The following is a 15,759-nucleotide window of genomic DNA, read 5'->3' as shown; positions in this document are numbered from 1 at the left end:
TGAAAGTGAAATGACTAATGGATCCTCAGCCTTTCTGACAATCTCCCATGAAGTAAAGTTTTGGATTTCCATGGCAGCTAGAAGTTGCCCTCCTGTTTGCAGAAAGCTCTGGCACTCAGCAGAAAAGACATCAGCTTTAAGTCACACAGACCTGGGTCAGGCCCTTACTTAGCTGTGTGTTCTTGGGTAGGTGTTTTCACTTCTCTAAGCCCCAGTTTTTTCATCCATAAATGAAGAATCATCATATCTACCCTGAATGGCTGGGGTGGACATCATGGGCTGTCAGTATCACTTCCCGTTCCTTTTCCCATTGCTTGTCCACAGCATGTGAAGGGTGGCTGGATCTTATGGGGTAGACACTGCTGGTGCCGCATATTAATGTGCATTCCTCCTGCAGGATAGGCTAATAGTGACCATGACTCTGTGCCATAGGGCCTGTGAGGAACAGGCTGGACCTGCCAGGGAGTTAACCTCCCAAGAAGCCATCTTCAGCAAGTGATGGGTGAGAATTTGGGAATAAGTACTGCAGCTTCCTGTCCCTTGTGTGGGACACTCCTGAAGCACGTTCTTCACCATTTCCCAAAGATTCCCAGTGGGGTTAGGCTGCGGTTGTCCTGAGTAATGGCTTCCTCTGTAAAGGACCCTGCATTGGATTCATTTCCTTCCCCATCTCCCTTCTCCACCCCGCTACTGGTGCATCTTGATGCCATCCCCCAAGTCAACTAAGGCTCACATCCTTGTATCTGGGGAAGCCCAGCTTAAGCATCTTGGATCGCTGAGCATTTTTAACTCATGAGGAAAATCTAACATGGGGATGAAGGCCACTGTCATTCACAGCTCATAGTCCCTATAAACAGTACTCCCTATAGCCTCTAGCAATGTCAGTGACCCTGAGTGGCATCTTCCCAATGCCCAGCCCTTTACTAAACAATAACAACAATGGTAATGACAGCTGTTTACTGTACATCATTAGTTCTAAGTGTGTTACACACTCAATCCTCACAACAACCTATGAGGTTGAGAGTGCCATTATCCTGTGTTATAGGCAGAGACCCTGATAGTTAGCAAGATCTGATTCCCTTTCCAAGCCACCTAATGGGGAGAACAGTTGGGATTTGACCCCAATCTTGTTGGACATCACATTCTAGTTTACCACCTCACTACTATTCTGCAGGAGGCCCGCCCAAATTCTAATGTGGTGAGGCAGCAGAGCCATGCAAAATTCCCAGGATTCTTTTTGGGTTCCCCACAGCAGGAGCCCAAGGATTGCAAAAGCCCATGCCCCACATTCTGACAATGTCAGCTCTTCATTGGCAGGCTAGCTGTGATGGTGCATGACCTCAGCAGCTTGGGCTTTTTACTAACAAGAAATGAGCAGAGCAACTGCTCATCAACTCTCTTTACTGGGGGCAGACAAAGAAGAGGCCAGAACCAGCTGCAAGTACCTCTGAAGTCCTATTATCTCTTTGTTCTGGAGCTTCACAAAAATGAGGTAAATGTCACCAGGCATCAGCTTAGAGGCAGGTGTGGAAGAGTTCTTCTTGGTTTGAAAGAGGCCACTACCCCCTGGGTAATTGGGCCAAGCTCCACTGCATTAAAGATGGGGGTGAGGAAGAGCAGCAGTGAGCTGGAAGCAGCTCATGGGTAGCCAGCAACCTATACTTGGAGAGAGAATGAATTGCACAAAGAGGCTCAATGTCCAGGGAGAATTTGAGCTGGCTATTTTTAAACATCACCAAAAGATCCCGACGGCTTCTGGAAAGTCAAATATCTCAAATTGGGTGTTTCTCAGGGTAAACTGGAGAGTTTTCATTGGAGAAAAGTGACATTTCTCTACAACAGGCACCATACCCGGTGCTTTTTAGACGTATCCAACTTGGTGACCCCGACCGTTGTGAAAAGTTGGAATTGCCCCCATTTTACAGATGAGGCTGGTGAGGTTCAGAGAGAGTCAGGGACTTGGCCAGAGCCAACACAGTGAGCGAGTGAGAGATCTGGAGTAGGACCGGGTCTGTCGGATTCCAAAACCCACATTGCCCTCAGTGTTTTCCTGCCTTCCTGGATTTAGCTGAAGAAAGAAAAGCAAATCAATTCCTCCCCATTATGATATGGGAGAAAATTTTTCTATCATCTTCTCCCTACACAGAAGAACCTATGAATTATAAAATTCAGGAGTCCCAGACACATACTGAAAGGAAGTAGAGGGCTGGGAAAGGAAGAAAAAGACATGCTCCATGCAAGGCAATGTGACTTTTCTGGACTAGCTGAGGCTCCCCTCAGCAGAAGTAGTTGGAATGGAGCACTGGAGAGAATAAAATAAAAGCATCGCACAAAATTCTAACTTTCAAGTACACAAAACCCACCATGTACGTGGTGAAGCACAAGTCGAGTGTCTGTTTTTCAGTGATAGTGTAAGCCGTGAATACCTTCATCACGGTGAATGTTGACAAATAGCAAGAGGAAAAACGTTCTGAGCCTTGGGAGAGGCTGTTGTACAGCAGCAGGGTTTCAGCTTCAGTAACAGGCGGTCAGCACCACGGACAGCCACCCACTCACCAGACCAATGTAGTTCTCTGCAAATTAGTGTTTTGTTTTGTTTTTTTTTAGTACCGGGAATCGAACCCTGGACCTTGCTCTTACAAGGCAGGCGCCAGAACCAGTGAGCTAAATCCCCAGCGTCTGCATATTTCTAATGAACCTTGTAGCCCAAATCTTGCAAGACCCTTTTAGGCAAATGGAATTCCTTGCAACAGCCTATGAAGTCTCCTCTGGGAGGAGAACTCTACTTGCTGACACAGTTAGCAAACTGGCTTGAAAAATAAAACCCAACTAGGGAGGAAGTCCATTTCTTGGTTCTTTTGTAACAAGAGCACAGAGTCCACATGCCCCAGAGTCTGTGTCAAGGCAGAATAGCAGGGTGCCTCTAGATATTTACTCTGCCGACCTTGTAATGCTTTTGCTACTGTAGAAGCAACCTGTCACCTCTGAAACACGTCAGCTGGCTCCCTGCACCAAGCAGATGCCCAAATCAGTGTAGTGCTTGGGAGATAATAAGCCTCCTTTGGTTCTTGCCAATCAGAACGAGTTCTGTACCACTGCACAGGGAAATACCATTAGGAGACAGAGTTAATACCAACTAATAACTCTACAAATGGGATCTGATTTCCACCCTATCTGTTTCTTGGCGTGTTTACTCATTTCTCTGCCTGATGTAGCACATACTAGGGACATGTACAAGTGACTTGGAAGGTATCCTTCTGTGCATGAGGGTCAAGGGTGCCACTGAGGCAGAGAAAAGGCATTAAAGATTTTGTATTGTTCAGAGTCAGGAAACAAAGCAAAAGGAGAGATGGGTCAGGGAAAAAGGACTTAAGTTGGAACTAAGGCACCCCCGAAAAACAGAAGAGATGGAGTTCTGAATCCAAATCAAGGAGTTGGGTATTTACAATGCTGTAGTGAGTGGGCACCCAGGATGGGAGTCAGAAATCTGGGTCCCAGCCCAGGCTCAGTCCAGAAGAGGCACCAAGGCACTGGAAGTCATGCCTGACAATCATTTCCTGAATTACATAGAGATTGCTGCATACTCAACCCCATTGCCCATATTTCTCTCCCATTCCCTGGTGACTTGTCTTGGGTCTGGATATCCTCCCTTCTCCACCATAAGATCTTATGTATCTTTCAAAGTCTTCATCAAATGTTTCCTCCTCTATAAGCCTTCCCCTGGGGTTGTTCGAATTAGCCACTTCTGCTCTCTGTGCCTCAGTTTCTGCATGTGTGAAATGGAGACACCAATCAGGAAGGTGTTCCAACATAGCATTCAGCCCATCACCTTGGCTATCTCTGGATTTTTGCCCATGGTTGGAATACACGGCTTTCCTATTCATATGAAATCTCTTTAGAATAAGATTCAGCTCAAATGCTTCTCTTTGGCTTCTGCAGACAGAGCCTGTACAGTTCTCTGTTTCTATCTTCCGTGGTTGACCTCTTCCATATTGGGTCTGTTGTTCACCAGATGGTGACTTCCTTGAGGACAGGAGCTATGCTTTACTCCCCACTGAGCCTCTCCATACCTAGTCCACAAGTGTCCTGGCCCAGTAAAAGCTCCCAGGAGTCCCAATTGGACGTATCGCCCAGCATCTGCCTTCTCACCCATGCTGCTTCCACTCTAATCTCAGCCATGGTGGCCTCAAGGTTCATATGGCTTAGATTTTCCTTTAGCATCTAGCTGCACGTGCCCAGGCTTCAACCCTAGTTCAATAACAAATCAGAGCCACTGCGGTGATCTAACAGAAACTAGGACTCCATTCCTAGGAGAAAAGAGTGTCTTCTTGGACATAATACACAAATGTTTTTCTCAGATGGTGTAAAACCCCATCCAGGGCAGTTCTACCAGCAGCATCTCTGCTGGCTCCCAGCAGCCACCCAGCCATCCCATTGCAGCACAGGCAAAACCCACCTATTGAAAGAGATTTCCATGTATGTGTTGAGGCTTATATATTTGAGCTAATTGAACAGTATCTGATGGTCCATGAAAGTACCATTATACTTATATTGGTGGTCACAATTGTGTGCATGTCTAGGGGAGAGAGAGGGAGAGGGAGAGAGAGAGAGAGAGAGAGAGAGAGAGAAGGCCTATTTTTTCCACCCATCTGAACATTAACCAAAGGGATGTCTGGCTGATGACATATACAACCCAAACGTGGTTATCTGTCTCTGCCTCATCTACAGCATATTTTAGCAGCAGCAGCAGCTTTCCCTCTGAACCCCTCTGACTTTGAGGCCATCTTTTCAGAAGGTCAAAGAGTCACCCTTAAAATAACTTGAATATTGGCACAAAGGGGATTGGTTGTGAGGATGATAAATCTGGCATCAAGTTAAAAACTCATTACACTAATAGCTGAACCAGAAACCCACTGTGTGGACACTCTCCAGCCTGGATTCACACACTGCCTCTGCCCTCAGCCAGCCAGGCCTTAAGACCTGAACTGAGGTGACCATGGGGGAGGTAGATGGTACTTCTGTTTTTAGAAACTGGCAAGCTTGCAAATTAATTGCATACTCCACTCTATTTACTGCAGAGCAAAGTTTAGATAGGGCTTCAGAAATGTGGGATTGAAAACATTGCATATAGTATCAAGCAATGAATTTTTATAAATAATGAAATTCACACAGAAGAACCCTTGCTCCGCAAACAGGTGTTAACTTTCTGCAAATTGACCTATGTGGACAGAACTATATTCTAGGCAAGAGAACATAGGGATTTAGTCTCATTATTCAAAGTAGGGTCCATGGGTCAGCAGCTGGAATCATCTGGGAACTCTTTAGAAATGCAGACTCTCATGGACTTGTTGAGCCAGACTACACTCAAGCAAGACTCCTCTGGGGAATGCCAGGCACACACAAATTGGAGAATCACTGGCCAGAGGGTTAGAGAAGTATTCTGATGTCTGTTATTGCCTCCCACTGACCGCAGTGGTTGAAGGTGGGGTGATCTCCAGAAAGCCCAGGTCTCCAGCCCTTACCAGCTCACTGGTTCTTCTCATAGGTCAGAAAGTCACCTGGAATCACACTGGGTGACAACCAAGAAATCCCCCTCTGAAGATGGTAATATAAAGCCAGCACGGGGATTGTCAGTGCACAAAATTAGACTGTGTGACCTTTGGCAAATTGACTTAAATTTATTAACCCTCAGTCTCCTCATTGTAAATGGGGATGACTAACAATGGCAATTACCTGAAAAGGAGTAGGGAATGTAAGTGAAATTGGGCATGTGCTTGGCTTCATACAATATATGGCATACAGCAGAGTCTTGACGGACTGTCTGTCACAAGCTGTTATTAAACACCCGTCTCCTCTCGGAGCTGTTGGATCTATCTATCTATCTATCCTGTGCTGGAGGAGGAACCCAGGGCTTCTTGCATACTAGGCTACTGCTCTGCCACTGAGCTGTACCCCAAGCCTCCCCCACTTCAGGAAGGGGACAATGACGGGACAATGATCCCTGTCCTCTCCTTCCACCTCCTCCTTTCCTGAGTATGGAAACCAGAGAGTTTTTATAAGGCTCAAACCAAGAAGCCCAACAAAGCCCTGAAGAGTTGTCCCTGAGACTCACTTTCCCCATCTGTAAAATGGGAACGAGTAAAGACTAGTGCCCATTTTGAGGACCACTGTGAAGATCAGACACGCTAGTCCGTAGGACAGGGTTGTCCTGTCAGTGTCATAGCTGCCAATGTCATCACTGTCCTTGTCATTAGAGACCGTCTGCTCTGGGAAAAGTAGGACGAACAGGCACAGTTCAGGCTCCAACCCAGCTTCAGAAGCCAGAAGATGGGTGAGAAAGTGGGGTGCAGCTGGTGTAGGAGGCAAGAGGGAACAGGGCAGTGGGCGTGGAAGTTGCTGGGGCCGAGGTTGGCCTTGGGGACAAGGCTGGAGAGGGACAGTGGGGCCTTGGAGGGACAGAAGCCAGGGAAGGCGCAGGGCAGAGACTGGGGCTGAGAGCCACTGCGGTGGGGCCAGGGCCAACTCACGTACACCTGCGGGCCGCCTCCTGGGCCAGCTGCAGCCGGTAAACGGACAGGCGCCTGGCCCCGCCGCACACACCGCCACGCTCGCCCTTGCACTCCATGTCGCACTCCGCCTCGCTCGCGTTGGACGCCTGGATCTTGTGGCCGCAGTAGCACTCCGCACCGAACTCCAGCCCGGCGTACAGGTAACCCCTGGGGGAGGCCGCTGTCAGGCAGGGCAGGTGCCGGCTTGGAGCCCAAGGGGATGGGGAGACGCGCTGAGCAGAGACCACAGACGGGGGCGGCAGGCCAAGAGACCGGCCCTGGGTGGAGACAGGGAGACCCGGGGGGAGCAGAACACCCCAGGGACCAGCCACCTGCCCTCACCTCTGCCTGAGGGGTCACACACCCTACAGCCGACCCACAGGGGCACACCACGGCCACATTCGTACCCGCCCGCACATGCCCCAACACCCAGCACACACGCGCGCACGCACACACACGCACACACACACACACCAGATCCCGTGGACCCCCATCCCACTGGCCCCTCGGCTGCTCCCTATAGGAGACATGAGACAAGGCCCAGCCTCTTTATTCCAGGAAACATCACCCAGGAATGATGCCTCCAGGTCCTTGGAGAAGGGGAGGAGGGAGGAACTCTCCTGGCCCTGTGGGGGATGGCCGGCTGAGCTCACCTAGGCAGCCAAGTAAGAAATTCCTTCCTCTAAAACACAAAAATCCAGGACTGTAAGGTTATCAGCTATTTTTTTCATAGTCATGGAATCATTTCCTAAAAAGGCTCTCAGTAGATACTCGGTCTGTAAACAAATGGAGAGCTCTGCTTGCTCAGGCACTGGGTGAGGATGGAGAGAGAGGATAAGGCAAACCCCGCAGGGTTCTTTCATCCAGCGCAGCCTCTGGGACATTCTCCAGAGGACTCTTCAGGGAGCAGCCTGCAAACCACAGGTCCCATGAAGCCCCCAGTGGGGACTGTCAGCTTGCATCTCACTCTGGATGGCAGTGTGCTGGCTGGAGGGGCTGACTCAGCCTCTACATGCCGTGGGGTGGCAGGTGACATTGTTCTACCTACCTACCTGCTCCCCCAGGAACATGCAGCCAGGGAAGCACAGGCGATCTGAGCATCTTGGTATCTGACTCCCAGCAAAATCCTGGGGCTCAGCCAGGCTCCTCCACCTGCCTGCCGCAGTCTCTCTTTCTCTTTCACCCCTGGTTCTCGGAGGTGGAGAGCAGAGGCAGGGAAACCCATGCAGGACAGGGTTTGACAGTTTCTGGGCCAGGGAAAGAGCAAGCAGGCTGGAAGATGTCGTGGATCAGGAGGACGGTGCTTCCAAAATGTGTTCACCAAATCGTGGGCACCCCTTCCTGGAAGGAGTGGAATTTACATCACTCCTCTGCTTTGAGATTGGGCTGAACTTAGTGACTGCTGATGAATAGAAGATAGAAGAAAGGTGCTGTAGTTTGTATCTTGAGTGTCTCTCAAAGGCTCATACTGGAGTCTTGGAGCTTGGTCCTCAGAGTGTTGCTACCTAGAAGTGGTAGAACCTTTAAAAGGTGGGACCAGCTGGGTGTGGTGGTGCATGCCTGTTATCCCACAACTCGGGAGGCTGAGGCAGGAGGATTGCTGTGAGTTTGGGGACAGCCTGGGGTACACAGTGAGTTCAAGGCCAGCCTGAACTACATAGCAAGACCCTGTCTCAAAAGAAAAAAAAAAAAAAAGGTGGAAGCTGCAGGGCCATCCTTAGGCAACTGGGGGAGTGTGAGATTGAAGGGCCTGGGGGACCCTAGCCCCTTTCTCTTTTTCTCTTGTTCCTTGGCCCACAGGTAAGAAATTTTGCTCTACCACATGCTCCCACCATGATGCACTGCCTCACCATGGGCCCAAACAATGGGGAAAATCCATTGTGGAAACTCTGAACCTGTGAGCCAAATAAACCTTTGGTGTCTATGAGCCTTGGGTATTTTATTATAGTTATGGAAAACTGACTAACACAGATGGTTTGTACTTACTGAGGTGCTATGGTTTGGATAGGCTTTGAGTGTTCCCCAAGGGCCCACATGTTAAAAGCTGGGTCTCAGGGTAGTGTGAAACCTTTAAGAGGTGAGCCTAGTAGAAAGCCCTTGGGTCACTGGGAGGCAAGACAGTGAAAGAGATTACGGTACTGCCCATGCAACCCTTGGTGCTTCCTGTGAGAGGACTGTTATAAAAGGAGCAGGCCGAGGGGCCAAGGATTTAGCTCAGTGGTTCCGCCACCTGCCTCAAAAATGGAAGGTACCAGAATTTGATCCCGGGTATCCAAAAAATAAAAGGAGCAGGCCTAGGCACCCCCCATTCTGATTCCTGCTTCAAGATGCGATGTTTCCTTCCACACATCCTGCTGTGACTACCTATAAAACTCCTATTCATTCTTCAAAACCCAGCTCAGCCTCACTTTTGTAATTTGTCCTGAACCCTCCATGGGGAGCCCTGTATTTCTTCCACCTTCATGACTCCCCTGCTTCTGTATCGCATTTTCTGCTCAGTGCACCCATCGAGCCAAATGTCTCCATGCCCCAGTTTCCTCAGCTGTGGAGTGTGGTTTATACTATTCCTGCCTCATAGGGGCCTTGTGAGATTAAAGACTTGATATTTGCAGAGTGCTTAGAACAGAGCTCACACACAGCAAGTGCTGCCAAAGTGTAAGCTGTTACTGTTCTCTGGCCCAAGCCTGCTCATACCCGAGGGCAGGGCTGCGGCTCCCTCACCCCTTCATCTCCAGGATACTTGGACAGCCAATCAGTACTTGCTGAACTGAGTGGAACTGCTTGAGTAGCTCCAACCCTTTCTTCCTTCCTTCTTCTTTTTTCCAGCACAAGGAATTGAATTTAGGGCCTTTGCACTGAGCTACATTCCCAGCCCCCCGTTTTTTCTTTTCTTTTTAAATTTTGAGGCAGGGTCTTGCTAAGTTGCCCAGGCTGGCTTGAACTTGCTATCCTCCTGTCTCAGCCTCCAGGAGTGCTGGATTACAAGTATGTGTCCCCGTGCCCTGCTTCCAACACTTCATTGCTACCACTTCTGAGAAGTCCTTTCCAGCACTCAACAGGTGAGACCTCTTCTGCATTACCATCTCTGTGAGAATCTTGTATCCACTCTTCTCTCCCCTATGGTCCTTTCTGATCACTTGTCTGTCTTCCCTTTCAGGCTGTAAGCTCCATGAGGAGAGGGGCTGTGTGGAATCCATCTCTGTCTCCCCATGATTTGGCAAATTAATTAATAAATCCACATCATCAAGGACTTGTGGTCCTTCCCTAGTTGGAGAGGGTCCTGGGCTCAGGACCTCAGTGGTGGGCTCCTCAGGCAGCTGATCAGTGAGTGTTTCCTAATCAGAGACAGGAGGAAACGTTCCTCAGTGGCCACTCGCTTGCCCATTTCCACACCAGCCATGCAGCTGAGGTCAGCAGAGCTTGCGACCACCAGAGCCAGCTGGCTGGAGTCTGCAATCAGAAGCCTCTTCAAGAGCTGCCATAGGTCAAAGGACCCCGGAGGTAAATAGAGGAGGTCAGCTCAGCCCCACAGCACCCCAGGGACCCTGATCACCAACCCTTTGGGGACTCATCCACTCTTGAGAAGTCAACTCCATCCCACCTGCACCAGAGCATGTTCTATTCAAAACCATATCCTCTTAGACTGGAAACCCTGTCTGTATAAGAGAGTGTTTCTCTTTGGGAGAAAATCAAGGGCTCTCTGTGCTCAGAGACCATGAGATATTCGCTACACCCAAGCCCCTGTTTCTTCCTCCACACAGACGTCCCACAAGTCTCATGTTTACACTTGCCCAGGAGACACATGCACACTCGATCATGCCTTTGCAAGTTGTGTGCAGTTGCTGATAACTCTGCACATTGTCAGTGCAGTGCTGCACATTCAGCAATGCAATCAGCTACCTGCACGTACAAGCACAATTCTGGAACCTCACACACATATTCACAAAGACTCCTCCGCACACCACCACAATTACTGAAAGATCATCAAGGATTGGTGTTAGGCTCACAAACATAACCAGCTGTCCTACACACTGTATACCACAAACTCACTCCCAGGCCCGCGTGTGCATACACACACACAAATTTCACATAGTTGCACTATCACAAACTCCCACCGACCAATTCTTGAACAATCTTGCTCAAGCAAATGTAAGTAAATTTACACACACACACACACACACACACACACACCCTTGCATCACCATTTCCTCATGGTCAGGGGTCATCCTCTGACACAGCCCCCCACAGCAAGACGGAGAACATCGTGGTAGGACCCTGAGGAGGAAGGGGTTGGATGGACCAGTCAGGGGGTATCAGGGCCCTACCTTTCTGCACAGTTGTCCTGGCAACGGAAGATGGTCATCTTTTTGTAGTCAAAAAAGGATACACCTCTCAGGGCCCGACTCTGGGTGTCATCCAGGTAGCAGCCGATGTACTTGGCTTTGGGGAAAGGAGAAAAGTCAGATGTGGCTGGGGACAAAGCTGACAGGGTTACAGGAGGAAGCCTCTGTGTGCTCTGGCTGTTGGCCAGTGGCCTTGTTGAGCTTCCGGTACCAATTTCTGCCTCTGGGAAGAATGGGAGACCGAAGGTTATGGGCATTGGCAAGGTGGAGCCCTGTCCACAGGAGGGTCCTTCCCACTCCTGGTCAGTCTACAGAGTCTGTGGCCCACCCTTCTGTGGACAGGGCTCCACCCAACCACTAGGGGTTTTCTTGTGACAAGTGAGTACCCAGGAACCCAAGCCAATGGGTTTCAAATACAAATCCAGTCACAAACCATACACTTAGTTTTCTTAAAGTACTTCCTGGTAAATACACAAGATAACACCTTACAGTTTGTGTAAAGTCTTTTCCCATTTATTCTTTAAACCCTTATTATTATCTGGTTATACACTTTAGCAAGTACTTTATACACAATGGCTCATGGAATCGTCATAATGACCCTATGAGAATATTACTCCCCTTCTGTCCAGAAGGAGAAACTAAGACCCAGAGGGGTTAAGTCCCTTGCACAAGGGTCACAGCTTTACACGGGAAGGTAGAACTGGACCCAAGCAATCTGGGTCCAGAGGGCATGTTCTAAACAGCTTGTTTCTTGAACCAGGAGACGTTTGTAAAGCGCCATGTGAAGCAGGAACACTGGCACCTTCATGTTCTTTACTTAGAGGGCCAGAAAGGTGGAGTGGCCTGCCTGAGACATGCAGCTCATTGGTGGGTGAGCACACTTTAATTCAGGTTTGTAGGACCCTCACCCAGCTCTTCCCACTACTCCACTAGAAGTAATGGGGGGTTGGTTGTGGATCCAGCCAGCCCTTAGATTCAAATGGACCTCATAGAGAATGACTGAGGAAAATACTACACGCTGCCAGTCACCTGCTGCTGCCCATTTCCTTTCGTAGGGAGCAGGATCCTGCAGAGGAGGCAACCTCATGGCTGAAACATTGTGCCCCTTGGCACTGCCCTGCTACGTATGGGGGTCATCCGCCCTGCTGGAGACTGGTCTTGACCTGGCTACCTTAGGTTTCTTTCAAAAGATGGCAGTGATTTCCTTCACTGAGAACTGTCCATCTTTACAGGGAACTTTGCACCCCTGGAGCAGGCTCATCAGACAGTGACAGCTCTGGGGCTGGTGGGCTGTGAATTAGCTTTGTGCTTGCTCTACGACACATGCCTCAACTAGCCCAGATCCCAGCCCTTGATTCGGGTGGGTGCTGGTCCACCCAAGCTGAGCTGGGAGAGAGAGCTTCACAGGCATGTCAGGGAGGGCTTCACACTCACATTAGCTCAGGCGCTCACTAGAGGACAAAGAGCCCAAGGTGCATGGTGGGAGGGGCTGGAGGAGAAAGGCATGGGAGAGAGGGAAAAATAGAGGGAGGGAGAGTGGAGAAGGGAGGAAAAGACAGAGGGGAGAGAGGCTGGTTTATTTTGCCAACCTGAGATATTTGTCATCAAATCAACACATTGCATGAGAGAGAAAGAGAGAACAAAACTATTGTGTATTGGGGATCTACCACGTGCTATCTATTTTAGGACGGGCCATGTCCCTGTTTTGTTTTGTTTGCAGTACTGCAGATTGAACCCAGGGTCCTGTGCATGATAAGCAAGTGCTCTGACACTGACTCACACCCCCAGCCCTACCCCATTAAAAAATTTTAGTCTTCACTAGCTTCTTATAAACCCGTTTTATAGATGAAGAAACTGATTGTCATGACTCTTCCAACTGTCAGCCTTAACAGTGAATCTTAGTTTGAGTCTGTGGTGTGTGCTTGGATTGGTAATTACTCACGTTACTTCTATGTTCCCTTTTCTAAATGACATGAGAAGCCATGTAATTTTCCCAAGTTCTGAGGTCTTGCAAGTATCTCACTTCAAGTTTAAGCCAAAGTCTGTTGTCCAATCATTTCACACTTGGAAAGTTTTTCTCCTTTCAAACCCACAGGTTTGAAGATCATAAAGAGCTACTGTAAGACCTGTAAGAAGGGATGCTCCTGCCCCCGTCACACTGGGCCTGTAGCTGGATGCAACACGACTTTGGGCAGTCTCACCTTAGGAGGAGAGTAGGTGCATTTGGCTGCCTGTGGAGCAATGATGCTAAAAGTTAAGATTTTTATAATATAGTTATGGGAATAAGCACACTTACGTGCAGGTAGGTACACTGGAATGGTCTCTGTGGCATAAGAGGTGGACTGTGGTAGGTACTTACTTCTGCTCCAAGTACCCCTCTCCCTGTTTTTCTACCAGCAGACCTTACCTGCCTGACCATAAGATACACTGACTTTGGCAGGGAGGGTCAATCACTCCACCCACCACAACACTTGCTCCAGGGAAGGGCACATGACCCATTCATTGGGTTCTTAGGATTGAAGCAGGAGAAAGACATCTGCATCTCCTGGGTGATGATGCTGGATTCTAAAATCCCAGAGCTACCAGCAGCCACAATCCCTGGCACCAACATCACTCTGTGTAGGAGAGCAAGCTAAGGCAAAGACAAGCAGAGATGGGCTGGGGGAGATGTCATAAAGTCTCCTTTTTAGCTGAAGGTAGCTCAAGTTGGTTTTTATATCCCTTGCCACCAGGAAGGCACTGACCAATATGGGACTCAAGTGAAGTAACAGAGTCCACCCAGGAGTGAGAGTCTGAGATCAAATCCACACTGAGGACTGTCTGTTCCAGAGCTACTGCTTCCCCTGTACCATACCAAGCCATGGCTCAGGAGGCAGTGTCTCCACCTTCCACAGACTCACCCTGCAGGGACCCTTGGGAGAAGAGCCAGGATTTAGCCATAGGTCTATCTTCCCCAGTGCCTGGGATTTTAAATGCTGTACTACTTCCATCCTTACCCTCCACCAGGCTGAGATGTCCCACACAACAGGTGCCCAGAGACGTGAATGAACAAGTGACTCTCAGTTTCCTTACCTGTCAGCAGGAGGGATAGGATGACACACAGTCCTTCATTAATGCTTTGAGCAACATGGGCATTTGACACATCACAACCTGATGAATGGGCTGAGCTCTGCAGTCAGAATATAAATATTGAGCATGTTTCCTACTTGTCCCAGGAAAGCCCTGGTGACCCCTTCCCTGCTGGCCTTTAGTGCAGGCTGCAACCCACACAGCAGCAGCAACCCGGTGCTAGTTTTAGCATCTTGCTGAGCTCATCGGTGTGGGTATGGCCAGTCCACTACCACCCTCTTCTGCCCTTCCTAGGGGCTTGATCTCCAAATCCTGCTGCGGTCGCAGAATGTCTTGAAGACAGTGAGAAGTCAACTACGTAAAGCAGGGACAGAACCACAGGCCACTCGAGGGCGGATTAATAGCCAAGTTCACACAATCTATCAGCTCGTCTCCACGGCGACCCAGAGACTGCTGAAATAGCAAAGTCGCCTAGGCTCAGCTATTTATCTAAAGCCCAGAAACCAGCATACAAAGCACCTTCCTGGTGGTGTGGGTTTTTCTCCTTTTTCCTTTTGCCTCAATTAATCTTTTTGTGAAATTTTGCTGTCTCTGATAGAGGCCATTTGTTAAAAAGGCAGCTTAACACAAACTAATTTGTATGTCACTGACTTATTGTTTGTGACTAGATTTACAGCAAGAGGCATCCCTTTGGTATTGGAGGAAGCCACCAGAGCTGGGTTCAAATCCTAAGTATGGCACTGTAGTGGTCTCAAAATATGACTCAAGCTCTTCTCTCTCTCTCTCTTTTTTTTTAGTACTGGAGATTGAACCCAGGGCCTTCGCACTGAGCTCCTTCCCAGCCTCTTTTTATTTTTTATTTTGAGACAGGGTAGTTTCACAGGCTGAGCTCAACCTTGTACCCCTCCTGACTCAGTCTCCCAGAATGCCCATGCCACCGTGCCTGGTTTATTCAAGCTCTAGGAAACATGATTTTCCCACCTGAGAAGTGAAAACAAAAAATTGGACTAGGGGGATTATAAGTTGAATCATCCTCCCCCTATCCCAAGAAAAGATATGTTGAAGTCCTAAGCTCCAGAATTTCAGAATTTTGTCTTAGGTGAAATAGAGTCACTGTACATGTAACTAGGTCATGAGGCCAAACTGGAGCAGAATGGGCCCCAATCCATTCATTATTACTGGTAGCTCTGTCAGAGGATGGCCACATGCTGAGACAGAGGTGCAAGAGGCCACCTTGCAAAAAAGGAAGCAGAGACAGGAGCAGGGCAGCTGCAAGCCCAGGAATGCCAAGGTTTGCTGTGACACTAATTATCAGGAGGTAGGCACTGAACAGATTCCCCTTTAGAGCCTCCTACAGTGAGGGGCCCCACTGATGCCTTGATTTTGGAATTCCAGCCTTCAGAAGCATGACAGGGGAAGCCTCTGTGCTTTAGGCCCTCTAGTCTGTGGAACTTTGTTGCAGCAACTGTAGAAAACATATATAAGGCTATTGTTAAGAGTGCCATCAAGTGAGGTGGATCTATATACTGAGCCAAACACAGATCCTGGCTCAGTTTAGAAACTCAGGAAATACTTATTCTACTGTGGAGATTCCCCATCATCCTGGAAGGGGTCCCTCAAGATGACCACTGGTGCTGTCTGGGTTTCCTTGTGCAGGTGGTAGCGTTTCTGCCCATATGCAGGTGTCCCTGGGGCAGAGGGACACCCCATTCACTCTGGTCAAGGCTAGGGGTCCTACAGGCTGAGCCTCATGATGCTCCCCAGGAAGCCAGCAGGGGATGATGGGGCCCTCCCTGGGC

The 15,759-nt window shown here is 49.1% G+C and overlaps 1 protein-coding gene across 4 annotated transcripts in view; it reads right to left on the bottom strand.

Moving 5' to 3' along the window:
- The window catches only part of Wscd2 (WSC domain sialate O sulfotransferase 2), a 112,286-nt gene that overhangs the window by 29,669 nt on the left and 66,858 nt on the right, over nucleotides 1-15,759 (bottom strand). For all 4 annotated transcript variants that reach the window (XM_021257317.2, XM_004843620.3, XM_087198438.1 and 1 more), the window contains exons 3-4: nucleotides 10,874-10,988; nucleotides 6,532-6,716 (exon numbers count right to left, since the gene is read on the bottom strand). In XM_021257317.2, coding sequence (XP_021112976.2) covers nucleotides 6,532-6,716; nucleotides 10,874-10,988 — 300 coding nt within the window. The remainder of the gene's footprint in view (nucleotides 1-6,531; nucleotides 6,717-10,873; nucleotides 10,989-15,759) is intronic.

Source organism: Heterocephalus glaber, unplaced genomic scaffold (genome assembly GCF_053883595.1).
Source record: "Heterocephalus glaber isolate CG9 unplaced genomic scaffold, H.glaber_assembly_v1.0 deba00001687, whole genome shotgun sequence".
In the NCBI taxonomy this organism is placed as follows: domain Eukaryota; kingdom Metazoa; phylum Chordata; class Mammalia; order Rodentia; family Bathyergidae; genus Heterocephalus; species Heterocephalus glaber.
The sequence above is the reverse complement of the archived record's forward strand: the minus strand, read 5'-3'. Positions and strand labels throughout refer to the sequence as shown.